The sequence below is a fragment of the Drosophila willistoni genome (assembly GCF_018902025.1).
Source record: "Drosophila willistoni isolate 14030-0811.24 chromosome 2L unlocalized genomic scaffold, UCI_dwil_1.1 Seg139, whole genome shotgun sequence".
Taxonomy (NCBI): domain Eukaryota; kingdom Metazoa; phylum Arthropoda; class Insecta; order Diptera; family Drosophilidae; genus Drosophila; species Drosophila willistoni.
Window position 1 is genome coordinate 317,697 of NW_025814046.1, and position 26,405 is coordinate 344,101.

At 33.5% G+C, this 26,405-nt stretch overlaps 7 protein-coding genes across 9 annotated transcripts; 5 read left to right on the forward strand and 2 right to left on the reverse strand.

Annotated features, from left to right (window-relative positions):
- The first annotated feature begins 1,392 nt into the window (after positions 1-1,392).
- Positions 1,393-1,923, forward strand: LOC6638353 (gram-negative bacteria-binding protein 3). The gene has a single exon (XM_002061575.3). The coding sequence runs from the start codon at positions 1,416-1,418 to the stop codon at positions 1,854-1,856; it is 441 nt and encodes a 146-aa protein (XP_002061611.1). The 5' UTR covers positions 1,393-1,415; the 3' UTR covers positions 1,857-1,923.
- A 526-nt stretch (positions 1,924-2,449) lies between these two features.
- LOC6638422 (gram-negative bacteria-binding protein 3) lies at positions 2,450-3,015 on the forward strand. Its single transcript, XM_002061574.4, has one exon. The coding sequence runs from the start codon at positions 2,465-2,467 to the stop codon at positions 2,912-2,914; it is 450 nt and encodes a 149-aa protein (XP_002061610.1). The 5' UTR covers positions 2,450-2,464; the 3' UTR covers positions 2,915-3,015.
- A 3,068-nt stretch (positions 3,016-6,083) lies between these two features.
- Positions 6,084-6,839, reverse strand: LOC26529643 (glycine-rich cell wall structural protein 1.8). Its single transcript, XM_015179281.1, has one exon. It carries the CDS (start codon positions 6,837-6,839, stop codon positions 6,084-6,086), a length of 756 nt encoding a protein of 251 aa, XP_015034767.1.
- A 5,374-nt stretch (positions 6,840-12,213) lies between these two features.
- LOC6638421 lies at positions 12,214-12,906 on the forward strand. 2 transcript variants are annotated; one of them, XM_002061573.4, is made up of 3 exons: positions 12,214-12,253; positions 12,371-12,379; positions 12,439-12,906. In XM_002061573.4, the coding sequence occupies exons 1-3, from the start codon at positions 12,229-12,231 to the stop codon at positions 12,564-12,566; spliced, it is 162 nt and encodes a 53-aa protein (XP_002061609.3). In that variant the 5' UTR covers positions 12,214-12,228; the 3' UTR covers positions 12,567-12,906. The 2 variants fall into 2 exon arrangements, with proteins under 2 accessions (XP_002061609.3, XP_046865488.1); XM_047009532.1 differs by lacking the exon at positions 12,214-12,253 and having other exon boundaries at positions 12,301-12,379.
- A 1,062-nt stretch (positions 12,907-13,968) lies between these two features.
- LOC6638420 lies at positions 13,969-15,082 on the forward strand. The gene is made up of 2 exons (XM_002061572.3): positions 13,969-14,174; positions 14,257-15,082. Exons 1-2 carry the CDS (start codon positions 14,120-14,122, stop codon positions 14,970-14,972), a joined length of 771 nt encoding a protein of 256 aa, XP_002061608.2. The 5' UTR covers positions 13,969-14,119; the 3' UTR covers positions 14,973-15,082.
- A 2,289-nt stretch (positions 15,083-17,371) lies between these two features.
- Positions 17,372-19,410, forward strand: LOC6638419 (bleomycin hydrolase). The gene is made up of 2 exons (XM_002061571.3): positions 17,372-18,263; positions 18,340-19,410. Exons 1-2 carry the CDS (start codon positions 17,670-17,672, stop codon positions 19,219-19,221), a joined length of 1,476 nt encoding a protein of 491 aa, XP_002061607.1. The 5' UTR covers positions 17,372-17,669; the 3' UTR covers positions 19,222-19,410.
- A 2,052-nt stretch (positions 19,411-21,462) lies between these two features.
- LOC6638457 (proline-rich protein HaeIII subfamily 1) lies at positions 21,463-22,516 on the reverse strand. 2 transcript variants are annotated; one of them, XM_002061569.4, is made up of 5 exons: positions 22,367-22,516; positions 22,265-22,288; positions 21,927-21,983; positions 21,805-21,864; positions 21,463-21,743 (listed from the first exon to the last, which is right to left on the reverse strand). In XM_002061569.4, exons 1-5 carry the CDS (start codon positions 22,448-22,450, stop codon positions 21,636-21,638), a joined length of 333 nt encoding a protein of 110 aa, XP_002061605.2. In that variant the 5' UTR covers positions 22,451-22,516; the 3' UTR covers positions 21,463-21,635. The 2 variants fall into 2 exon arrangements, with proteins under 2 accessions (XP_002061605.2, XP_023032805.1); XM_023177037.2 differs by lacking the exons at positions 21,463-21,743; positions 21,805-21,864 and adding an exon at positions 22,040-22,202.
- Between the last annotated feature and the right edge of the window lie 3,889 nt (positions 22,517-26,405).

Genomic DNA, 26,405 nt, shown 5'->3' on the forward strand with positions numbered 1-26,405 from the left:
AACCACCCTTTCCCTCATTTCTTTGTATTGTTTGGCATTTTGGGACAATCGTCGATGCCAAGTTTAGTGAGTTTAGTTTGACAAATTGCTGAACAATTAAGAATTAACTAGCATCTGGTTGGACCAGTATACATATTAGAGAGACGACTGAAAATTAAGCGAATTTTTTTCTTTTTGTACAATTGGTCTACTGTTGGGCATTAGAAGCCATGGGATACCAAAAATAAAATCTCTTAAACAACTTTAAAAATGGCGATTCGGCTTTTTTAACGTTTCTGAAATTGTTTTCCAACAAACTTTTATTGTGAAATTTTTAGTTAATTAACTGAATAGTTTTTGATGGTAAAAAATTAGAAAAGACTAGGACTTTGAAGATATACATAAGTCCAGAGGCTTTGAAAAAGCTTTGCTCATAGCCATATGAAATTATTTATTTTCTATTACATTATTTATTCCTAATAATGTTTAAAACATAAAAAATCGTATCTTATTATGTTATTTAATCTACCTAAACATCTTTGCCAGGTTAATCTAACAGTTTCTCATCTTTAAATTCCTTTGAAATTTGTCTTAAGTTTTTCAAACACTTTATCATTATTTTAGATTTTAGAGAAAGATTTTAGCTTAAGTAACCTAAAAAAAACTCAACGATTTTATAATTTAAAAACCATTGCGATTCCCATCCAATTAACGTTACCGCAAAAGCATTTCCCCCCGCAATTTTCGAGTCATAACTATCAGTTGACGGCATTTTGCAGTTATGTATAGTATTCCTTGTCTTGTGTGCTGTTTGCTGGTTTCCTCTTTTCTTTCTCTTTTTGTACACGCTGCTGCTGCTGCCGCATCATTCAGGCAGCATTTACCACCACCTGACATACTCAACATTCTTTCTGTATCTTAACTACAGTTTACAATTTAAGTATGTAACCAGCCGCAGTTGAACGACGCCCTGAAAGATCGAGGGGAATGCCAAGTGCATATTTGCAACTCTAAAAGAGAAGCAGAAACCGAACTGGGCAACTATGCGCCATAGATTGTTGTGGTCTAGTGGGCGAAAGAGAGAGAGACAGATAGAGAGAGAAAAGGGTGGAAGATGAAGTCAATGCAACACAAAGGGAACACACAAAAACCGCATCCATGTGTATGCAAGAAGTTAGACTAACGTTAAAGCTTTAAGCCATCTATTTTCCTTTGCTCCCTCTGTCTGCGAGTAGGAATATAACTATATATAAGTATGGCATACTTTTAGGTATGAGAAAAAAATCTTAGCCGAGTTTAGAAAATCATAAAAATCTTCCACGATTATTCATATACACGTAATGCATATGTTTATTCAAATTGCATTTTGAAATAAGTTGATCTAAAATAAACCACAAAAAGAACTTGCTAAACTCTAAATAAACTCAGTCAAAATTATGAAGTCATTGCTAGTGTTAGTTCTTTTGTTGGGCATTTGTCTTGCTTATGATGTTCCTGAGGCCACCGTTAAAGTGCTTTATCCAAAAGGATTTGAGGTCTCATTACCTGCAGAACCAGGCACTACTCTCTTTGCTTTTCATGGCAAGCTAAATGCTCCAATGAGCTATCTAAGTGATCAAACATGGGCTGTTGATGTAGTTGAGCCTCGCAATGGACGTTGGATCTATCGGAATTCAATTTTTAAACTAAATCCCGGTGATGTGCTGTACTATTGGACGACTGTTAGGTATCATGGTTTGGACTATCACAATTACAATAGACGTTTTGTTGTACCACAAGAAGATGGACGACGCATCGATGACCAAACGAATGATGGCTCAAATCATTTCATAAATATAAGAGGATCCGGTACACTTCACATTAGATGTTTGGCTTAACATTAATTAATTGAATTATAGTCACACTTTTTTTTCCTCTTGTAAATGTTCTGAATTTCGATTTTTGAAATAAAATTCGAACTGCTGCTTCAAAGTTTATCGGACTTTTATCAAGTTTAAGTGTTAACTGGGCGTAGGTACGGGATAACTGGATATATTTTTAAAATATGTTGTTCAGACATTACTATATTAATTTACGCGGTTTTTTTCTTCAATGAGCTAACAGTCTATTCCAGTTTACGTTTCGTATTGCCCAAGTAAGATTATGTTTTCAATTTTAGAAATAAATTAACTAGATTAGCTTAAAATTTAAACCAATAATCCGAAAAACTGTTCTCTAGTGTAATTAAGTTATAAATAGAAAAGCTTTAAGCTATGTATTTGTTTGTTTTGTATTCTTTCTTTGCTCTGACTCTGAGTATGAGATTTAAGCATACTTTTAGGTAAAATATAAGAAACACAAAACTTGTTTTGTTGCGGGATGTACACCAAGTGGGAAAATCACAAAAAATCTTGCAAATATAAAAAGTTAGCTTCGAAGATAAGCGCATCTAAAGTAATCGCTACAAAAAGAACCTGTTGGACGCAAAATAAACTCAGTCGAAAATATGAAGTCATTGCTATTACCACTCGTTGCCAATTGTCTATTCCTCTTCGGAATCAGCTATGCTTATCAAGTGCCAGAGGCCACTATTAGAGTCTACTCGCCACAAGGCTTTGAGGTCTCAATACCCCAGGATCCAGGCACTTCTCTATTTGCCTTCCATGGCAAAGTGAATGCACCAATGAACGATTTGAGGGATCAAACATGGGCTGCAGATGTTACTCAAGCTCGCAATGGACGTTGGACTTATATTAATCGAGATGTTCGACTGAATCCCGGTGATGTACTATATTATTGGACCACAGTTAGATACCACGGTGTGGATCATCATAACTACAATAGACGTCATAATGTGGGTGGTGGCGACGTGCTACGCATCGATGTCCAAGGTCAAGGTGGCTCAAATCAACCTATTTATGTTGGCGGACAACCGACAATTAATATATATACCTAACTAATTGTACTTTAGAATGATTATCGCCATTTGTTATCTGTGAAAACGAAAGTTAGTGCATCAATGAGTGGAAGCAAACCAAATTATCAATAAAAATGTAAAAAAAAATACTAAATTGTTTTACTAAATGTTTTGGAAATAAATTATCAAGTAAACAATAAAGTAAAAGAAAAATGTACACATCTAAAGGCTAAGATCGGTTTAGAACATCAGTTCATGTAAATTTTATCTTAATTTGTTGGTAGCTCAGCAACAAGTGTAATATATAATTTATAAATTATACTGAAAGGCGGCGCCCAAATGGTAAAATTTATGGTAAAATTGAATTGAATTGTTATTTGAAGATCTTTCACTACCTGGAACGCAGACTTTACACTTTTTGGTTCTTCAGCAAAGATAATAACGATGTATACCACTCCGTTTCATAAATTTAGACTCCCTTGATATAAATTTAGTCTTTGTCTCACTCAAATTATAATTAAGTAATTATCATATATTCGTAATCCAGGCAGACAAAACCATCAATCTACATATTGATCTGTTTATGCCCATTAAAAATTATAAAGATGAGATACACTTTAGCTTTTGAAACTAAAACTTAGTATAATTAAATTACTATATACGTATTTAATAAAAAAACAAAAAACACAATATTTGACATTAACTGCAGTCTAACTAATACATACAAATGTTTATACATACATATATGATAACCCAATAAAAGCAAAACATTTTCCTATGAAATAATTAAATTCTTGTTGAGCTGACCCCGGTGTTATCTGTGAACGCAAGAGACTGCAATACAAAACTGCATCATCAAGAAAACCAACAACAATCATTTCTTTGAAATACGAATATTTGCTTAATTACTAGTTATATAAGTTTAAAGGAAGTTGTTTGAAATCTAATCCAATATAATGAATATACATAATTTTTGAGTAATTGGAACATCATATACTCGTAAATTATTTATATATATCTTACCCAACAAAACTGTCTCCGCACAGATGCCAAATTCATTGCAACATTTTGCATTGTTTTTTTATATTTCTAGAAACTGGCTATAAATCAAAGAAGCACTTTGTCACAGATATGCAAGTAAGTATCCGTACCATATAAATCATCATCATTTTTGGTGGCAAACAACTTCACTCTCACATGGAGAGAGAGAAAAAAAAAACGAAACTAACCATATGACACACTTTCTCAACCTTCTCTCCTTGGTTGGGCTATCGTGATCAGCAGGGCACCACCGAAAAAAAAAACCCAACCAACACTTAAGTAAAGCCCGTAAACAACGTACATAAAAGGTTACTTTTGGCCCATTTAACTTTCACTTGAAGGCTAACAGAAAGCAGATAAAAACTTTTCCTTCCCCTTTCCTATTTTTTTTCCTTTTTGTCATTTCAATTTTCTAAGTCAAACCCAAAGGGTAGGATGCTTAGTCGCTAGATAGTTTGTTTCCTAAATGTTTAAGATATAAGTTGCAAATACATAAAAACGGACATTGGCAAGGTAAATCAAAATAAATGTTTACATAAACTTTGTAGTCGATGTCCTATTGCAAGAGTATACTAAAGTCGGTGAAATTGTTGGACATAAATACTATAAGTAGTTCAGGAGCGCAATTGGTGGCAACCAAATTGGTAAGGCAATCTATTAAAATGAACCAAATTAGCTTTTTCCAAGAGAAAGACAAAACTTTGATTTAATTTAACTTGATTATAAACTGGCAAAACATTCCAAATTTGTAATATAATCACAATTTAAACTTAAGCATTCGATGAATGAAATTTTTGAGGAACATTAACCAAATGTTAAAACTATCGATAGTGGCTAGAAAGCTTTATAAATATAGACAATCGTTATCGATTGCTTATGCAAAGTCACTATCGAAAAAGAAACACCTTTAGCCTAGTTTCATGATGATAAATGTCCAAACAATATTAAAACACTAAAATAAAAATTAAAAAACTATTTATTCAGGCACTTTACTTTTGAAGATCAATGAAATTAAAAGATCAAGTACAACAAAAATATTTTCTTCAAAATTTTAAAATTTCTTTGTTTGCCTTTTGTTAAAAATCAAGAAGGTCACAATACAATAAAAAATTGAATCTAATCTATTACTAGTTTTTTCTCACTTCATCTTTTAACTAACCTTCAAATTCAGAGAGTATCCACATAATTATATATTTTAGGGCACACTCTTTAAGTGGAAAAATTCCTGACATTATCTCTGTTTTATATTAGAAATAAGTGCAATTTGTGTGGACTCTTGAGCTTGACCTGTAATGTTGACCGCTTTTAGAACCCAACCAACTGCACATGTTGAGTGTGAACAGAAGCAAAAAAGGAAGCCCTTAGTTTAACATTTTCCGATCCCAACAGAAAATTACACAACTTACACTACTATACTCTATCTGTGCTGGTGGTTGTGGGGTTGGGGGGTCGGCATACCTTCAATAGATGTAAAAATGTGGACCATTTTAGATATGGAAATGCATATTATATGTCCATTTGTCACAGCTCATTTGCAGCAAATTAAGCATTTATGCCGTAAGGTAAAACTGCTGCACTTTTTCACACACGTTCATTTTATATATACAAATATGTATATATAAATTTATATATCTACATTTATATATATTTGTGTGAAAAGGAGGTGTATATGTCATAGAGAGGAGTGCGGAAAGACGTGGGGGAAGGGAGTATGTATGGAGACTAAGCGTTGCCTGTCAGCAACATTTGCGAGCTGCTCGCATTTTCTCATTTCGTTTCGTGGAAAATGCAAGCTAGCGGCAAGTTTGTGGCAGTTGATGTTGCACATCCACCTCTCCCTCTTGAACCCCTAGTCCACACACAGACACACACACACACCGAAACACACTCACACCCACAACACATGCACATTGGCCACCATTTTTCACATGGCAAGGCGCTAAAATGACTTGTGACGACAACTTTATGAGCAAAAAAAAAAAAAAGAAAAAACAGAAATGAGTAAGAGAAAAAAATATTCCCGTAAATATATCATTTTGATGAACAATTTTAAAGCAAACTTTAATAGGGTAACTAAAACTTATTATGCATTTCATTCCATTTCAACTTTTGGACAACATTGGACAGCATTTTCAATTAAAAAGTAATTCCGGAAAGCACACATTTCCTATGCGCCATCAGAAGTAACAATTATATTCATTGGTCTATCCCATTTAGTGTTAATATTTAAACCATTTCCTGATTGGTAGTTGTTTGTTCTAGCCCCACTTTGACTACTCATCAATGGTCCTCCCCGTTGGCCTCCACTGATCAAACCAACATCATTTTCATTCTGAGTTCTAGCAAAGGGTCCACCACTAGACATGCCAAGAATAATACCACCAGCATAAGGTCCATTGATAAAGGAGGGTGCAAATGGTCCACCATGGTTTTGCCCTCTAACCAATCCACCTTTTGGTATTAGATAGTATCCACCATATCCTCTAAAATCATGTTGATTACTATTAAATGGTCCACCCTGTTGACCTCCATTGATCAGACCTCCAGATTGTTGGCCATCTTCGCTAGACTCAAGTGGATTAGTGTTAAATGGCCCTCCATGCTGCCCACCGATGATCAGTCCATTACCATATTGATTTTGATTTTTAACAAAGGGTCCGCCTCTAGACAAATCTTCAGATTGTTGGCCTTCTTCACTAGCTTCAAGCGAATAACTATTGAGTGGTCCTCCATGCTGTCCACCGCTGATCAGGCCACCATCATATTGACTTTGAATTCTAGCGAGGGGTCCACCATTAGAATTCCCAACAATTATACCTCCAGCGTTTGGTCCATTGATATAGGATGAGGTAAAAGGTCCTTCATTGTTTTGCCCTTTGACCAGTTCATCACTTGATGTTTCATAGTATCCACCACTTGGCATACTCAAAGCTAACGCGGGAATCAAACACAGAGTTAAAGCTTCAAGCAATCTCATCTCTAAGCTACACAAAACTAGACTGATGCCAAATCTGATAGAAAGATTAGTCAATAATGAAATACAACAAACAAAAAATAAATAAGCAGAGGCTATTATCGAAATTAAAATACTCTATGCAATTTGAAAAAAGCCAAGTTATAATTTCGATTGCTGAATATTACGAAATTAAGAATTCAAACTTCAAACATTTAATCTTAAGGGAGTAATCGGTATACTTATATTATACATTAAATTATATATTTATAAAATCTAGATACAACAAAAGCAAAAGTTATGTTTTTTTTTTCAACTTTTAATCCTAAAATAGTTTGATATCATAGATCTAATTTTCAAATCTAAAGACTACGAATATTTTTAAAAAATATTGATAAAACCACTAAATGATCTACTTTATTTTATATTTATGTAACAATATTTTTAATAAGTATATCAAAAATGTTTATTAAAATTTAAGTTATAGAATTGACATCTAATTCATTTAAATCATATATATTTTGAAAATATTTTCATAAGTATATCATATCTACAATTTCTATTCTATCTATATAACAAACTTGTAACCACAACAAATATACCCGAATTTTAACAAAAGGTATATTGGGAAAAAACATAATTCACTTAAGCAAAATAAGAAATACATTAGTCACATGTTGACATAAATCAGGGAGAAAGACAAATAACGCGAGACACTGAGAAATATACAGAGAGAATAGAGAGAGAGAGAGTAAAAGAGAGAGCGTTTGAAACAGCAACACAGAGTTATTTAAGCTGAGACATACCTCATGGAATCTGATTTGAATTTTTTTTGTAAACAAAAAAAATTAAAGCTTTTTAAGCTCTCTAGAATATTTGTACAAAACAAAAACTGAGCTTATCTTTAAGAATTCATAAATAAATTTCATTAAAAGCTAAATTTAAAAGATTCTGAATATAAAAAAGCACAAATAAATTAAATATTTTAGGCGATTTGAACAGAAAGCAATATATTTATTAAATCCGCTTGAAATGGTTATTTGTTTTATCAAACTTACCATATCTACATCCCAAATCAGTATGAACCTTGTATATACTATAATGATTCTCATTCCCAAATTTCACCAGTTAAAGCAAACTTCAGATACAATTTTCTTAGTGCCTTAAGAAACATTTGATGAATTTCTTAATACTTTCCCTGAAGGGCATAGGGAAAAAATTAATTATATAAAAATTCCGCTAGAAGCAAAGTTAAAATAAATTCCCCAACTTCAGTTCAGGACACTTTACGCTTTTGCTTTTTGGTTTTGCCAAGGATATAGGAACAGCAGTGAAAGGAGGAAAGGTGTGGTATATGCAAAATAAGTTGCCAGTAACTTGACGCACATTTGTCACACGCATCCCGCCAAGTCCAACGAATAGCATAAAATGGGTTTAGGTTAGTTGTGTGTGGGAACTTGTCAGCAGGTGGCGCAGGTAGCGCGTTTTGTCAGTTTGTGGAATTTCTGATACCTTTTTGGCGGGAAGATGCAAGAGGCTGTGATATATGGCACTTTGAAATTAGTCCAAGAGCAGAATGAAAGAACTCAAAAGCACAAAAAAAATTAACATAATGTGTATAAATTATAGCAAGAACAAGAAAAAATATTGAGTTAAACAAAGAACACAAAAAATGTTATACTTAAACAAAGAACACAAAGAACATTATACTCGGTTTCTTACTGTAATTTTAACCCATGTAAAGCAGGAAAAAGCCGCTGTGAAAATGAAGATAATTAATATAGGAAAACCATAGACAGTTCTAGATGAAGCCAGTTAAAGAGCGCCAAAATGTCTAGAGATTCAAAATTGTCTTCTTCTTCTTCCCTAATTTTATTTATTCGTCAATTATGTAGCTAAATTTAACTATTTGTCGGGTCAACGTTTTTTCAACTTAAGTACCTTATATCAATCTATCTAGTCCTAAAATCAAGTCGAATTTTCAGTCAAAAATCTAACTAGATTTAATTTAGATATTTGATAAAATATTTAACTAAATATCCAGTCAAACATCGTGTCCAATATTGAATCCAATGTCCATTGTGATATCGAGCCTAAAATCGATTCTATAATCGACCTATGGACTCTTTAGTTATATATTATAAAATTAAATAAAGTATTATTATTTTTATTAATGTATTCATTATTAAAAAGCTATAATTAAGTAAAATATTGAACATCCGATAGTGATGAAAGTTTTTCTCTTTCATCAAGTCTTCAAAAGATTTTCAAAATTATACATTTTAAGCTTAATCTTTTATGCCTAATTTGTACAAAATTAGATTTAAGCTTAAGCATAAAGTGAAATTAAAATAACCGTCGATATTTGCAAAGCTATCGACTAATTAACATTAATGATTCCACAAACTTGGCTCCCTCATATGTGTATAAACTGTAAACACCTTCATCATAATTGAATTAATCAAGCTCGAATGCCATCTATAACGCTTGTGTTTGCTTATTAGTCTAATTACCTAGTTATGAGGCAGGGCAGGCCACAAAAACACTTTAAGCGACTTAAGTCACTTTTAATGTAGGTATTGATCATTTTTATGTTGCAATATTCCAGCGGTATTGTTGGCTTTGTTTTTTTTTTGTTTATTGGGTGACAGGAAAAAAACGGCATTCAAAGTCATGCCACAATTGCAATTCTTTTTCTATTTAGTTTTGCCCACTTTCGCCCCAACTGCCCACTGAGAGAAAGAGAGATAGATCTGGGAACTAACCTAACATTTTTGTGCTTGTGCAGTCAGCCGTTGATAGAGACATAGAAGACTAGTTTGGCTTTTGTTATTGTTGCTGTTATTGTTGCTGTTATATTTAGCATCGCAGACGCAATTTATATAAAGTTTAATTGATTGGAAAATCAAATCGATTCGATTCCATGCCCAACCAACATGGAGGGGTCACTATTCCACCTCTCCTTCTATGCGTTCTGTGGCGCATGGCTTTTGGCTAGACTAAAAGACGATGGCACTTGCAAATGGTCAGGAGACATCAGCAGTTTGCAAACTGCATTAATGTTTCTTTGCTTTTTCCTTTTTTTTTTCTGTTTTGTGTTGTGCGGTTTTGTACATCAGACATTAATCCTGTTAGGAGTGACAAAGTAACGAGTTAACAAATAACGAGTAAACTAAAGGGAAAAAGGAACAAAAATAAGAGCAAATAATTTCATTTAGATAGAGTTAAGTATACATTGTTATTCTATTCGAGTTCTGTTTAACCTTTTTTAACTTGACTAATGTCGTTTTATTTTTACATAAATGATAAATTTAAACAAACAAACTCTTAAATATGTTAAACCGATACTTGAAAAATCAGTAATAACGAATAACGAATTTATGTGTTCTCAAAATGGATTGAGGTTCGAATTCTTAAAAAGCCTCTTCTTAATTAAACGTTTGCTATTTGTAGAAAATAATTTAAACATTAACATCTACAAAAACTGTACTCGCTAATAATATTATTTTCGAATTTAGTGAAAATAAAAAATAAAACAAAACGGCGAGTAACGAGTAAGCGTGAAACAAAACAACTAGTTCCTGGTGTAATCTATTTTACGATTAAAAAGAATATATCAAACTTTACTTTCGTTTAATAACGGTTTTATCTTTCGGTTCTCGCTACGTGTACATACAATCTTATATTAAAGCGAGTAACGAGTAGCGAGAATTTCAAATTTAATTTTACCAAATAATAATAATAAGGGAAAAAAAGATATTCAAAGCACCTACTTTTCTAAAATGAATACAGCGTGTAAGGAATATTTAAGTAACTATTCTAACTTTCTTTTTATACCCTTGCAGAGGGTATTATAAAATTGGTCAGATGTTTGTAACGCACAGAAGGAGACGTTTCCGACCCCATAAAGTATATACATATATTCTTGATCAGCATGAGAAGCTGAGACGATATAGCCATGTCCGTCTGTCCGTCCGTCTATGCGTATGCGTTTTACTCAGCCGTCTTAAGAGCTATCGGAAATTTTTTTCCAGGGTTTTTTATTACCTGGGAAAAATAAAGTATGAAAACCATAAGAATCGGACCACTATATCATATAGCTCTAGAAGAACTAGAAGAAACATTTTCATAAAAATCCGAGTATGCTATGAAAGTTACATATGTAATAATATTGGATATAAAACCCCAGATCCCAAAATATGAATGTGATCGGATAAATATAACACACACAGACGCAACGCTACATGAACTGTATGTGTATGCGTGCTTTGATGAATTGAGTTGCAGAAAACAAATTTTGAACATGTAAAATTATTATTACCAAGGACTGCAAGGGTATATAAACTTCGGCATAGCCGATGTTAGCTTCTTTGATATTTTTACCCTTAAACTTATGAATCCTAGCGAGTAGCTAGGACGAAAAATCACGAATGTTCCCCTCATATTGTTTAAATAACCAATCTTGATAGGTATCATCTGTGCTTATCAACTAATACTAAGTCACTATGTAAGTTCATTAACCAATTAACTAAAGTTTAGTGGTTTTTTCACTTGATAAACTCTACGATTAAGCTACCAATGGCAACTAACGTGATATTAACAATACGTTTAAAGATAATTGACTAATTCAATTTATTAATGCAGTCTCACTTTTATTATAAACAATTTAACTGTTGAGTGCACACAGTTTTACACTCATTACTTTAGCTTCACAAGACCTCGTTATAGCCAAAGCCGCATTTGAAAGCCGTCGCTCTTCCACTCAAAATGCATTGCAATCGAGAAACTATTCTACTATCATTAACAACATGGCAATACCTGTTTAATTTTTATTGTTAAACTTGCCGAAGCACAACGAAGCGAGAGCTCAAAAACATAGAAGAATGAGAATGAAAACTTCAGGCAAGTTCGTGGATGGCTAATGTCAATGAACAGAGCTCAACGATATGTTTAATGGGAAGCAATAGAAAAGTTTTTTTTTTTTTTTTTTTTTTTTTGTTATACATTGAGTTTGTTGAGTCTGTGAAAGCAATTCAATTGAAAATAATTAGAAACGTAGCCACATGGAGAAACTTCTTAATTGCCTGACTATTGTCGACAATGGAGCAATAGAAACTGAGAGAGCGAGAGAGAGAGAAAGAGAGTGTAGGTCACACAACTTGGGTAAATGCACTCTAGAGTGCAAAAAGACAGCAAATTGCATTATGCATAAGCCTGAGGCCAAAGCTAAAGCCAAAGCCAAAGCCGATGGTAAAGCCATTATCAGGCTTCTCACGTATCATTATATCCAGGAGAGAATGAGTCTTTGAGAGTCAAGCCAGAGCGCGCTTTGTTAAGTGAGTGACGCATAAGAGAGCGAATGCTTGATGGAGCCTCCGGTTTTGGTATGTATATAAAATGCGTTACGCTATTTAAAACTCAATCATTTGAACTCTTTCCCTTGACCATGCTTCATTCGCAATATATTGGTGTCTTGTTGTTGTGGCTCTGTGTCACCTTAGTCAGCAGTGGTAAGTCAATGATCTTATCTCTCTATATGTACACAAATATATAAACTCTTTGTTTATAGTGTTTGGATTACCCGCATGGGGACCAGCAGCTAATAGGGGTCCCATTGGTGGACCCTCTTGGAATGGTGGACCCGATCAATCGACCGATAACATAATTCTACACTCAAAACCCAATTGGCGCTATTAGCAAAGTGAAATAGTGGATATCACAAATTAAAATATCTACTCTCAAATCATGCATTTAAAACAAAATATTAACCAGTTATCTATCATATGTTAAAATCAACACTTGTTTTGATTCTGTTTGTTTTTTATAATATTTGTATTAACTGATAAGCTTTCTTTCTTTTACATACATATGTATATGTATATAGCCTTTGTTAATTCTCAATTGATAAACTCTTAACCCGCATATGATCGCAATTGGGAATTCCTCATGAGGATGATTGGCAAAAAAATAATGAAATTACAGTGCAAATTCAACAAGAAACCCGAAAAGAAATATAAATAAATCAAAGTAATTGAAACTGAAGTGGAATTTTTGAAGTATTTTAGTCTGAATCAGATTGATCTTGTTTATATTTGCTTTTATAAATTGGGCAAAATTACACAAAAAAAAAGTAACCAAAAGCGTTATTTTTTGAATTTTGTCGAGAAATGGAATAATCCTGTTTGGATTTTAATGTTGAAGATTTGTTTAATGTATACAAAAATTCTGCTATTCATTCCAAAAACTTTTATATTCTGTAGAAAACTTCAGTCTTCAATTATGCCGAGAAATGTACCAAATCATTTTTAATCATAAATTATTTATACAAACTTGTTTTCTTTTATTTTGGAGAACTCTCCAGAACTCTGTTCTACAGAAATCAAGTAAAAATGAAGCCGATTTTTATAAAGAATATATCTTTAATATAGAGACTTAATCAAATGCCTTTTTCACAATTACAATTACTGAAATATTATATATATTCAATATACTATTTGGAAGTAACTGGACGTCGAAAGAAGTCTTTAGAATTTTTAAAATTTTAGTGAAAACGACTTACAACTTTTGCTTATACAAAATTACCAAACTGTTGTACACTAAATTTAAAAATAAATTCACATTGTTATATATGTACCTATTTAAAATATTTCAATATTTTTTAGACCAAAGTATCATGATTCTATTCCAGAACTACTGTAAGTTTGGTTTAGACATGATCGGCCGATTATGGATCATTAAGAAAATTAGAAATGATTATGACCGTTAAATTTAAAGAAAACTTTACGTTTAAGCCGGCTCGAGGCTAATCTTGAAAAGAATATTTGCTTAAGTTTATAAGAAGAGGAAACAAATATTGCTATGGTCAACAGTTTAAAATTTCTGTTATGGAAAAAAGAAAGAAGTAGTCGCTAAAAATTGTAGATCCAACCACAGATTGAAATACGAAATAAACTCAATCTTGAAGGCTTGCTTCACTGTAGTTAGAATTTAGTGTCTACCTCTCAGCCAAGCAAAAGCTCTTTTCGACATGCTTTTTCAAAGAATTCCGACTAAAGCTTCCGAATTGTGGATAGTATTGAGTATCAACTGAGTCAGTAATACATATCGAACACTAGCTTTGGTAATTCCCGCACGATTGCAACGCTGACCTCTACAGAATTATCTCATTGCTATATAGAGTATATAGACGAGACACGTAAAGTATAAATAGCGAGTCTCCCCGATTGCATTGATATAGTCAAGAAAGTAAAATGGGATTGAGTGGCACTCTGATAATATTAGGGCTGATTGCCAGCGGCATTTATGGTATATTTAATTTTTCCTTTGCAATAAATAGAGAATGGAATATTAATAATTTTGTGTGTTTTTTTTTTTTTTTTTGCTGCAGCGCAAAACCCTGAAGTGCAGATTGGAGGAGGTGGCGGCATAATCCAACAAAAAGATGGCTCAACCTATTTGGCCAACGAAGCCGGACAGATCTTTAGACGTCCTGATGGTAAGATTGTTTTGATTGGTGCCAATGGGCAACAACTTGTCACCGATAGTGATGACAGCGATGAGGATGACGATGATGACAGCCATTCTAGCCATTCTAGTTCTGAGTTTAACAATGTTGTCATTAATGGCGGCGACGGCGGTGGTACCAGCTTCTATCAGACCGGAGGCAAAAGCTATATGTTTGTAACGGCTCAAGAGAATTCCTATATCAATAGTAATGGACATTCTCTGAAAGTAATCAATGGTGGGCTTCAGTTGGAGGAGGGTGGCAAACAATATACATTCTTGCCCCGTGCTGCCGATGTCAATCAAAAGGAAACTGTGGATATTAATGGAAAACCAGCAACTGTTGAATATAGCGGTGGTAATGTGATTATAGAACTTGCCGATAAAACCTTAATCGCCAAATTGGGTAATCGTATCTTTGTGGGTGATCGTGATGGTTTTAATAATCGCGATAAATTGGAATCAGAAATTAATCAACAGGCTCGATTGGCTCGGGAAAATGCTGTGCGTTTGCAACAACAAATATCGTTGCAGATAAGCCAAACTATGGAGAAAATTCAACGCGATCTTCAGCAAAGTTTGGGAAAATTAGGCCTTTGAATGGTGATTGACACTAAATAATATATATACAATCACCTATGCATATACATATATATATATCCTATATTCATTAGCACATTTCGAATAAAGCAACTACAAAAAAAAACCAACAACAGCAATATATATATACATATATAGTCAATTTAAAACGTAATTGAATTCCCAGCAAAGCAAGTTAAAACAAGTGTATTTTCGTTGACTTTATATGCAAATGGTTTTTAACGCTTTCAGCACGTGAATTGGACTTAATGAAATCTCACGACCTGCCATGTATGTATACTGGATGAGCACATGTAAACGCTATGTAGATGAAGTTTAAGCGAGCACATTTAGCGGGAATTGCCCAAGAGCTTAGGTTTCCTACCTACATATGATTGATTAACTGGAAATTCATAGTGGCTGCCTAATGCCTCACATAATAGGCAGTGGTTAAGGGAATCTTCTCAGTAACGCAGTGTGTGTGTGTGTCTGCCCGTGTGTGTGTGTGTGAATGTGTGGTTAGACCATTACTTGGAATCATAATAAGCTAAAGCTAGATACATATTGCAATATATGTATGTACTAAAGAGCATGCAACAAATTGATTTTTTTATGGCATTTAAAATTATAATTTTTGTTTCAATTTTATCGATTTTGTTTATTCCAATTTCTATTTATAAGTTTAACCAGATGTTTTTGAACTGGCAACAGCTAACAAACATTTTGGAAACATTCTCAAACAACTTTTGCCAGTAAATAACAACTTTTCTTTTAAAGAAACCTTTTTAGTCTTTTCAAATTCTATTTGATAAGTAAAAATCAAAGCTTCGATACTGGTACTTCGAAGGTGGTTGACCTTCGAATAACTCTGGACCAACTTGGAAGTGATTTCTTAGCGTAATTATTACTTTTAGAAATTAATCCACAACGAACCAACAATCCCTGCTTTTGGTAGTCCCCAAAACATGTCTTATGATTTTCTATTGCTGCTTATAATCACTGAAAATCTTCAGCAGCAAGATACCCATCAAATAGGTCTACATGATAATATATTATAATAAATACAATAGAACTTCCTTAGGAAGTGTGCTATACAGAGAATACTCTAAGCGGAATCGAGATATTCAGCCTCTTTGAGTTCTCTGTGTGAGTAAAAGGACTTTGATTTTTCCCTCTTAATACGTCACTGAAAATTATCGTTAATAAATAGAAACAAATACATTCTGGAATGGTCTTTATATATCTATTTGAATGCACTATATAAAATGATCCGAATTGTTTTTAAATGTTAAAGTTTTTAGCCTTGTATATAGGCAGTAAAGAACAGTGAACTAACTTATATTTATACCATACACCCATAGGGTGAAATGGTATATTAAAGTCGCCAAAATGTATGTAACAGGCAGAAGGAAGCATCTCCGACCCCACAAAGTATATATATTCTTGATCAGGATCAACAACCGAGTCGATCTAGCCATGTCCGTCTGTCCGTCCGTCTGTCCGTCTGTCCGTCCGTCCGTCTGTGCGTATGAACACCTAGATCTCGGAGACTGTAAGAGCTAGAGCCACCAAATTTGGTATGTAGACTCGTGTAGTATGTAGAGTGATCAAGTTTATTTCAAATTTTTGCCACGCCCCTTTCCGCCCCCGCAATTTAAAAAAAGCGTTTATCTCCAAAACTATTCCAGCTAGAGACACCATATTTGGTATGTATATTCGCCTAGTAAATGCACACATTTTGTATGTGTAAAAATTTTGCCACGCCCTTTTCCGCCCCCGTAATTTGAAAAACTTGATTATCTCCCGTATTTTTTTACCTTATGCAATCAAATTTGGCACACTTAAATTTAATACTAATATCTAGCAAAATACCAAATTTGATCAAAATCGGACAAAAAATAGTCGAGTTATGCATATAAACGTTTTTCCATAAGGCCGAAGTTGGCCGTCAGCTGGTGGGGGCGCTAGGGTGCTCGTATGATTGAGTGAGCGAGATACTAAGATATGCTTGTAAAAAGCATGTGAAAATGCTTTTTTTTAATAAATTTTAAATATTTGCTTTACTGGTGTATGGTATACCTAAGTCGGCGAGACGACTTACTTACTTCATTTTCTAATAAAAACGATTTAGTAGATTCTTAAGCGTTTTATTTTCTAAATCTTTTTCAATTTGTATAATGAATTCATTTTAGTGATTGACTAACAGCTAAAACTTTACAAGCCAATTAAGAACAAAAATTATTTGTTTACCACAATCGTTTCCATTATCCCCGACGGAACTACCTTTCAGTATTGCATCAATTAAGAGGATAAGTTTATTTGGAAGCAAAAGCGTTGGGAGATGGCAATTTTTTATTACGAATCAAGAACGAAGCAGGCCTAGATATTTCTATACACTAACGTTTCTAAACAGATAAAATAAATATTTAAATATTTATCTATACCGTATAATTTATAGGTATGTTCTAATTTGTATTCCCGGATAAATTTGCAAGATTTCACAAATAAATTAAGATTTAAATAAGGAAATAGTCAGCCAAAATTAAAAATAATCGTATGCCCAAAAAACTATCGGCAGCATTAAGAGTTTTTCTACTAAAAGCAAATACGAAAATTTAGAAATTTGTTTTGTATTTGATTTAAATTTATCTGTGTAGTACTAGTAAATACGATTAAGCGTGTAGTAGGTCAGGCTATTTTTGTACTTTGTAAAGCGAAATGAGTGCTGAACAAAATTTGCATTCGCCACGAGAGAATGATACAAAAAGATTTGCACTTACCCCAGAACAGTTGTCCGAATGGCACAAGCAATTTTATGAGAAACCTTTAAACTGCTTAGCCCAGAATGTTTGTACTGGCCGTGATCCCATCAAGACGTGTCTTCAATCCGAAGCCAATTTGGCTGCAGGGACCCAAGTCACGAGAAGTCAGTGCCATGAGGTCGGTGGAACTATAGCGAAACCAACAACTGGAGGACCCAGTTGGATATGCACAGGATTGGATTTATTACGCTTGGAATTTGATAAAAAGTTGGCTGCTGCGGATTTGGAATTCTCTGCAGGACATTTGTTATTTTGGCATAAACTTGAACGTTGTAATTATTTTCTTCATACGGTGGCGAAATTTTTGGAACGCTGTGAGCCTCTGGATGGACGCAATTTTCGTTATCTAATGAAACATCCGGTGCCCGATGCTGGCAATTGGCATATGTTTGTCAATCTTGTCAAGAAATATGGTGTAATGCCCAAGCAATGTTATCTGACGTGCGCCAGTGTGAGTTTGGTTCGATTGAATAGAATACTGCAAAGTAAGGTAAGAGAGAGAGAGGGAGAAAGGAAAGTGTTTTAATAATGAATAACTAACTTTAGATAGATTTACCTCTTTATAGCTTCGGGAATATGTCAGTTTAATGCATGCCCAGTTCACTTTTGATGGCGATGGAAGTAATCTTCTGGGTTTCATTGATACAAAGCTTCCAGAGCTGTACAAGGTGATCAATATATGTCTGGGTGAACCTCCCGTCAAGTTTACTTACATGTACTATGATCACAAGAAACGATATCAATGTATGGAAAATCTCACTGCCTTGAGCTTCTATCAGGCACTGATTATTAAGCCTGGTTTTGAAATGGATTCATTCGTCTGTTTGGCTCATGATCCACGTCTCTCTTCGCCGTATCATAAGAATTATCACATAGCCTGCAGTTCCAATATGGTTGAGGGCCTCATGCAAAACTATAATAATCAGCCAATGGATCAGTTAATTGCAATTATCATAGCATCTTTGGCAGCTGGCAAGGCGGTGTGGTTAGCCTGTGATCGGCAGAGTCGATTTTATGCCAAAGCAGATGTCCTCAGTCTAGAGTCCCACAATTTCGAGCAAGTTTTTGGCCTAAAAGTGCGCAGAGTTCTAGACAAAGCCGAGCGAATGTTATACCACGAGACGCGGCGGGATGCAGCGTTACTACTTACAGCTTTCACCTTGGATGCACTGCATCAGCCCATTGATTTTCGCACCATTAGCACTGCAGCAGCTGCAGGAACATCTACATCCCAGTTTAGCCTACATGCTGAGGCGACGCCTGCGGGGGCTAAGGCTAAAAAGCCCAAAACCAAAGTTGCCATAATTCAAGCAAATTGGCTGCGAGAATATGCTTTTGAGATTGTTGTTTCCTCGAGCTTTGTTCCTCCCGCTGTGACGCACTGCATCCAACAAGTAGAGAGCACAGAGTTACCCAGTTGGGATGCAATGGGTGCTCTTCTTGTTTAAATTTTTAGCGAAAACTTTTCCTTGTTTGCAAACAGACGCGCCGCGCTTGAAGTGTTGGTAAACGTTTTTACCAACGGCTGGTCACACATGCAAGAGCTATCGATAACTCAATGAGCTGTTAATATTTGAAAATTTGCATTGCCATTATATAAATCCATTGCCATAATAAAAACTTTATTTGGTATAATACATAATGTTCTGTGACTCAACAGTGAGAATTTCCGTTGTGGTTTTGAAATTCAAACCTTTGTTTTTAGTATATGAAATTTAATGGGATTGTTGCATTGTTATTTGGTATAAGTAATTTAGTGCAATAATTAGGTTGCAGTAAAAATATTATTTCCCTTAGTATATTTAGTAGTTAAGCTTTGTCACGAAAAACTACAAATTCCAGGACCGGACTTAAAAAAGAGGCGTATACGATTTAGTGTCACAAAATGTCATGACTGTAAAAAAGGGTTACATTGTTTGATAACTTACTATTTGCTCTATACAACCTAAAAACTCAGTTTTTAAGATTTTACTCAAATGTAATACCTACTTCTACTAATGAGGCAATGTTCCGACAGTGAATACATTGTATATTAAAAATTGTGGTGAATTAGTGAATAAGTCTTGGATATTTTCCTTGAATAGGAATCTGCTAGACGATTTGTACGCCAAAAATTGACCCGCCCTAATATACAGCATTTTTAAGTTTTACGATATTTCATATATTCTTAGGTCTTTGAAAAAATAACAAAATAATTTTATGAATTTTTTCACACTGTATTATCATAAAATACTTTAAACTGTACGAAACTTTGCCGCCTTTCATTAATTTACCAATCTAGGCAAATTTTCCAACTGTCCCTTCTGTAAATACAGGTCTCAACATTTATATTTCTGAATTCACTATATAATTTTTATGTTCCCACATTTAAGGAACAAAAAAAAAAAGAGCGACCTGGCTTTAAGAACAAAAAGTTTAAATTGTCCTTTTGGATTAAAGTTAACTTCGATATATACAATTTTTATATATAACTTGTTAAAACTCTAATCCTTGTTGTTGAAAAACTGTAGCTATTTTTCCAAAACCATTTTTAAAAGATTTTTTAACCATCAAAGTCGCTTGCCATAAGCAAGAAGAGGTTGAAGCACAGCCGTTTCTATGGGGAAACCCCCTAACTAAACTTCTAACTACAAACTAAAAACGCGTCGTTGAGAAGTTTCTATTAAGATTTTAATATGCGTCATACATACTCTTTAAGTCTAGAAACTTTTGGCTTAAATTTATACAAAATAATAAAAAAAAAAAATATGATTGAATGAAAAATGCATTCGACAATTTTACTCAATATTTACGTACCTACGTCATAGTCAACCAGGCGCGACCTTCACTAAGTTTTTTTTTGGGGAATTCATCTTACGTGCCTGGCATGCCTAATTAGGCATTAGAGACAGGGAGCAAAATATATATGTATATATAGATAAAGACAGAGAGAGGGAGATGGGGAAAGAACGCCAGAAAGTCGGCAACTGTTTTCGACTTAAGGGATTTGCGCCAAAGAAGGAATTTGACTTTGCATAAACTGAACGGAAAAACGTAACAAGCGAAAGAAAAACACAATGTAAAATACAAAATTTTTGTTTAAAGCATGATTTTTTTTATTGCATAATTTTTGTTACAATTTAATACACACACACATTATTAATAACGTCTACCATAGCCCGCGTATTGAGAACCATAACCAGAATAACCATAGCCAGAATAAACTGGATTTTGTGGCACATAGACCTTCTCGACAACGACCACACGTTCAGGATAGCCAAGGATTTTCTTCAACAAACCACGAGGCTGACGTATGCTATCATCGGTTTGTGATTTGGCTGCTGGACTTGCTCCTCCCTCATTAGCATCATTGGTCGCGGATATTGAGTTAGCATTGTGGCCAACAGATGACAGATCAGCATTTGTAATGTGGCCATCAGGAAATGCCACAACTATTACTATAGTCAGGCTGCTAAGCAAAAGAAAAGCCACGAGTTTCATAGTAATTTTTTGAAGATCAAAAGTAAGTGTTAACGACAAGAAATCTTTTTCAACTGTGGAATCTTAGAAATTGTCCATACCTTATATAGGTTGATCAGGTTCTCTAACAGGTAGACAGGTGTTTACTGACTACCTGCCACATGGATTTCTAAAATATAATTTCCAAGAAATAGTTTTATGACGGCTTAAAAGGATTTCTCAGTGTATAGTTAATTTTTGGAATGCTGTAAAGTAGTTTTATTGCTCGTTTTTACTTAATCTGCTTCATTTAAATTTTTCATTTTTTGTTTCTTTTTTGTTTTTTTTTTTGGTTGTGGTTCCCCTTATCGACATGCGCTACAATAATTGATTCTCTTCTTCTCCTCCTTCTTTTTGTTTTTGTCTAGAATAGCATTGGTGGTCCTGGCATTCCTTCTGGTGGTGGTGGCATACCGTCTGGTGGTGGCATACCAGGTGGTGGCGGCATTCCAGGTGGAGCCTGGCGACGACTCTAAAGGATGAGAAAATCATAAGTCCACAAATCTAAAAATAATTTTTCAACTCTTTCTTACTCTTAATTGTTTTGGTGGTGGTGGAGGATCATTGGCCACTTCCATGACATTGCGACGATACTGAAAAATCATTGAAATCATTGTAAGATCTATTTCAATGACCGTTTAGATTCAATATTTACTCTGAATTTTGGTGGTGGGGGAGGATCATTGGCCACTTCCATGACATTGCGACGAGACTAAAAAATCGATGAATAAATGTAAGATCTAACTAAAAAATCCATTAGCTATTTACTCTAAATTTTAGGGGGACCGAATTGCTTTTGCTTATATCGGGGGCATGGCACCACGCCCAAAAGTAGGCATTTAACAAATCTATCGAGAAACAATGATAAAGTCCTCATTTGTCGCCACATTGAGGCCTCTTCTTGGGTCATTACAGCCAACTGCTGTGGCGTCTTTGTTTTATGAATTTTAATTTTTAGATTCCAATTTCTTGCCAAGCATATTTTGTACTTACTCTTCCAAAAAAGGCCATGGTTTCCTGTTGGGTGGGAAAAAATGTATATTAGCAAAATCAACTCCACCTCGCACCACCCCCAAACTCTTCTGCCATGCTCACCTCAGCTCCAGTGGGGGATCCGCCGAGGGCTATCAAGACCACAATGTACATAAAGATGTAAATAAATAAAGAAAGTGGCTTCATTTCCGAGCTGTCACGTTTCACACGGTCACCAAAATAGATGCTCCTCCTCGACTTGAGAATTCGTATTCGTTTGCCAGTTTAAGGTGAAAACTTATGCCTTTTATATATATATCTAGTCGCTGGGATTTTAGCTGGGGCTAGATAATTGGCTTGTTCAATTCTTATCCCGAAAACTAAATCTTGTAAAATGTTTAATTAATCAAATTACTGTCATTATACAATGATACGAGTACATAACATGCGATAAATTGAGAAAAAAAATCATTTTAATGGTTTATTAAATCATTATAATTAACAGCCAGTCAGATGGCATAATGAAACAGATATACCCAGATATCTATATCCAAAACATGTAGAGGAAACTTTTTGTTTCAATTGACATATTTTTAATGAATTGAAGGGCATTTATCGATATAAGTACATGTAAAAATTTAACAATGGTAATTGTATGAAATTATATTTATAATTTATATAATTATATTTTCTCCTAATGTGTATGTAAGTCTTTGCCTTTGAAAATACTTTGAAACTTTTAAAATATGTAATGTATATTTTTTGGTTTTTTACATTTCTAAGATTTGAATGCTCTTATAAGTTTATGCTGTGGCCAATCCATTTATAGTTAAATATAATAAGTAAATTTAATTTTAGGCAAAAATAAAAAAAAGAAACGGGAATGAATGCTCTACAAATAAAAGTCTAAATCTATAAATTGAAGACTAAAAAACAAAAACTTTATTAATAAGTATTGAGAACTATAAAATAATAATTAATTTTAATGATGTGTACCTTAAAATCTATAAATCTAACAGTGAATAACAACAATTTCGAATATCTCTTAGATAAGCATTAAGAACTATTAAATATTATAAAAATTTACTATTTTTCAGGTTTAAAATGATTAGGATAATTGCCATATTTTTCCATGATTTTGTTTTAATTTTTGAAAATTGTTTAATATTATAGATTATAATTTTTTTAGGAATAAAGAAGTAGGAAATAAGTCTGCAATGTATATCCAATATGACGTGACGGGTGTAGGTAGATTATATAAGCAGGTGGTTCTAGTTTTCGATCGTCTACTGTTTGCGCCCAACAAATACACATATGTACATATCAAATTTTTTTTATCAACGTTATCGTTTTTTATTATCAACGTTATCACACGCAAGTTTAAAAAGTCGTTTTTAAAAAAGTTTCAGAAACAACATACCAAAAAAGATTTAAAAAATAAAACAATTTATGGGAAATAATTTTAGGTTGTATTTCCGTATCACAATTTATTAAGATTTTTGAACTTGACCCAATTATAATCTAAGTTTAGATCAGAGTGATTTTATTAATTCAAAATATGTTATTACTAACAGAAAGTTTTAGGTAGATGTTTTAAATGGACTCCATTTCAATGGGTTCATAAGAACTTAATTTTTAGATTAAAACAGCTAACTAAATTCATATATAGGTATGTATATTTCAAATTGGTTCCAACATTAAAATTTTTTTTATTTTGCTTAACTAAAACTTAAACTAAGCTTTTCTTTTAAAAAACTGTAATATTTACCTAATTTTTCTGCAAGTAAATAATCAAATATTTTAAAATATTCATAATTTTTCGAGAATTGTAAGTCAGTACTTAAAATTTATGAATATTATCTATCTGATGGGTACTTTAAAACGTAGACAACCACAAAATATTATGACCATGGTGTTTATTTGCAATCTTATCTAGTTAGATGTCAAATGTTTGATAGAAGTAAGAAATTTTCATTGCTTTTCTAGTGCCAAGAAATTGCCGTGCTCCTTCATCACTTCCGCTTGTAAGCGCCACAATGCTCTCACGTTTGCAAAAGCTTTTGCATAATTTTGAAATTATAACACTCTTTTGATGTTGCCCTAGCCACGAAAGGAGTAAGGCGTAAGTCAAATAGAAAGAAGAATGGCAACAACGTGAAATTGTCAAAAAAAAAAAAAAAACAAGTAGAAAAGGCAAGAGCATGGAGAGCTAAAGGAGGTGCCTGGGAAAAACGCAAAAGAAAGAAAAGAAATGAAAAGTAGGAAAATAAATAAGCGCACTTTTTTCTCATTTCCGTTGCTTACTTTGTGACGTGTTTAGTTTTTGATGTGCACATTCGGAAGGCAGCAGCAGAAGCAAAGGAACGCCATGGCAAATGATTAAATTCGTCGCCAACGTGGACAGCAGGGAACAGATGGAAAAGGGGCGAGAGAACGAGGGGATGCGAAAAGGATGAGGATGAGTTTTAAGGGTACAGAGTTCAGAGGCTTGGTTCTAACCCGAGCTTGGCTTGTTGTCATCTTACAGGCGACTGACTCTAATTCTCTCGGTCGCGCTTTCTCGTTGTATTTGTCTCTGTCTATCTCTCTCTCTGTGAGGAAACTTTTCTCATTAGAAAACTTTTACTATTTCCGCTACTCAACGCCAAACGCAAACAACAAACGACGACGTCAACGACGACGACGACATTTTTTCTATTTTTGTTTTTTAGAAAAAAGTAAAATATAAAGACAACAAAATCCAAAATGTGTCGTAAATACAAAAAAAAAAAAAAAACTCTAAGTTAAGCCTTTATGATACTCTGTAATAAAATTTTGATGGAAACTTACATAAAGAAATTTATTCGGCATGATTCCATAATGACTGAAAGTCAGGTGAAGAGGTAATACAATGTCTATGAAATTCGTAGAAATTATTAACACTGAGTTATCTATTAGAATGGGCAACTCATTTGCGATTTATTTTCTATGCAGTTGGCTATCATTTCAAGTTTTCGTTTCAAATTTGCACCCAAAGGTATGCGATAGACTGGATAAATATAAACTTCTCTAAACTTTTAACTTAAAAAATCTTACAAAATTCTTGTATTGGTTATTCCACTTTTCTCAATTTTTTAATATTTTGAAAAGAGCTGATTGTGAGCGATTATATGTATAAAAAACAATTCTGAATAAACAAAGGTTTAAAGAAGCTTATCCAAGCATAAGGTTGAAACCAATTAATTTGTCGATTATTTGTTTCCTAACTCTGTAATAAAAAGTTTAAGGCAGTTTTTTAACACTTTAAAAGGCAGCTTAGAAGTATGATATTAAGTCAAATCACAATAACATTAGCTTTTTTGTTCTGACCAATGTGCTTTCAAAATTTTATTTTTTTTAGCTTTTAAACTATATTTTGATGCCATGAAATCCACTCTTTTCACATGGTGGTCGGAATTCGAAATCAAAAATTGTGTTTTTTTTAAATATTCTCAAAAAATCAGGTTAATTTCTTAGTAAAGTTTCGGCTGGCAACTTTCTGTTCCATGTACTCCCAAAAGTCTTTCAAATACATGTTCTTACGATTACATATATAGCAAAGAGCAAATGATGAAAATATAATAAATGTTAGATAAGTATGATCTTAGTAGAATAAAGGTGTAAATGGATAATTAAATATATATATATGGTCACAAATTTGTGACGTTTTCAATTTTTGGATTTTAGTTTTGATTTATTTTATCTGTTTAGTAACTTTATGAAATAATTTTGTATACTTATAAGGCACTTTAAATAATATAAAAATACCAAGAAATTTTAATGCGTAAAACTTTTTTTGTTGCATAAATTTGGGCTGAGATAAATTCTTCAGGTTTAGATAATTCAATATCTACAAGTTGTAAGTTACAATAAAATAACTTTGAATTGTGACGAAATAAATTGAAATTTCCATTTCCATTTGACATATCTTCTTCTACTCTGGCCTCCATAATTGAAGGGTATTCGCAGAATCTTTCTTTTGTTACTTCCCTAAGTGGAGGGAATTGAGTTTTTTCAAGTGTTGCATTGTTGCAGAAATTACTGTGCTTAAGCGCAAAAATTTTCTTCTGATATCAACTTAAATGTTCTAGACGCTAAGAATCAATAAATCGGAATCAGTATCAAAGCACACACACTTTACCTC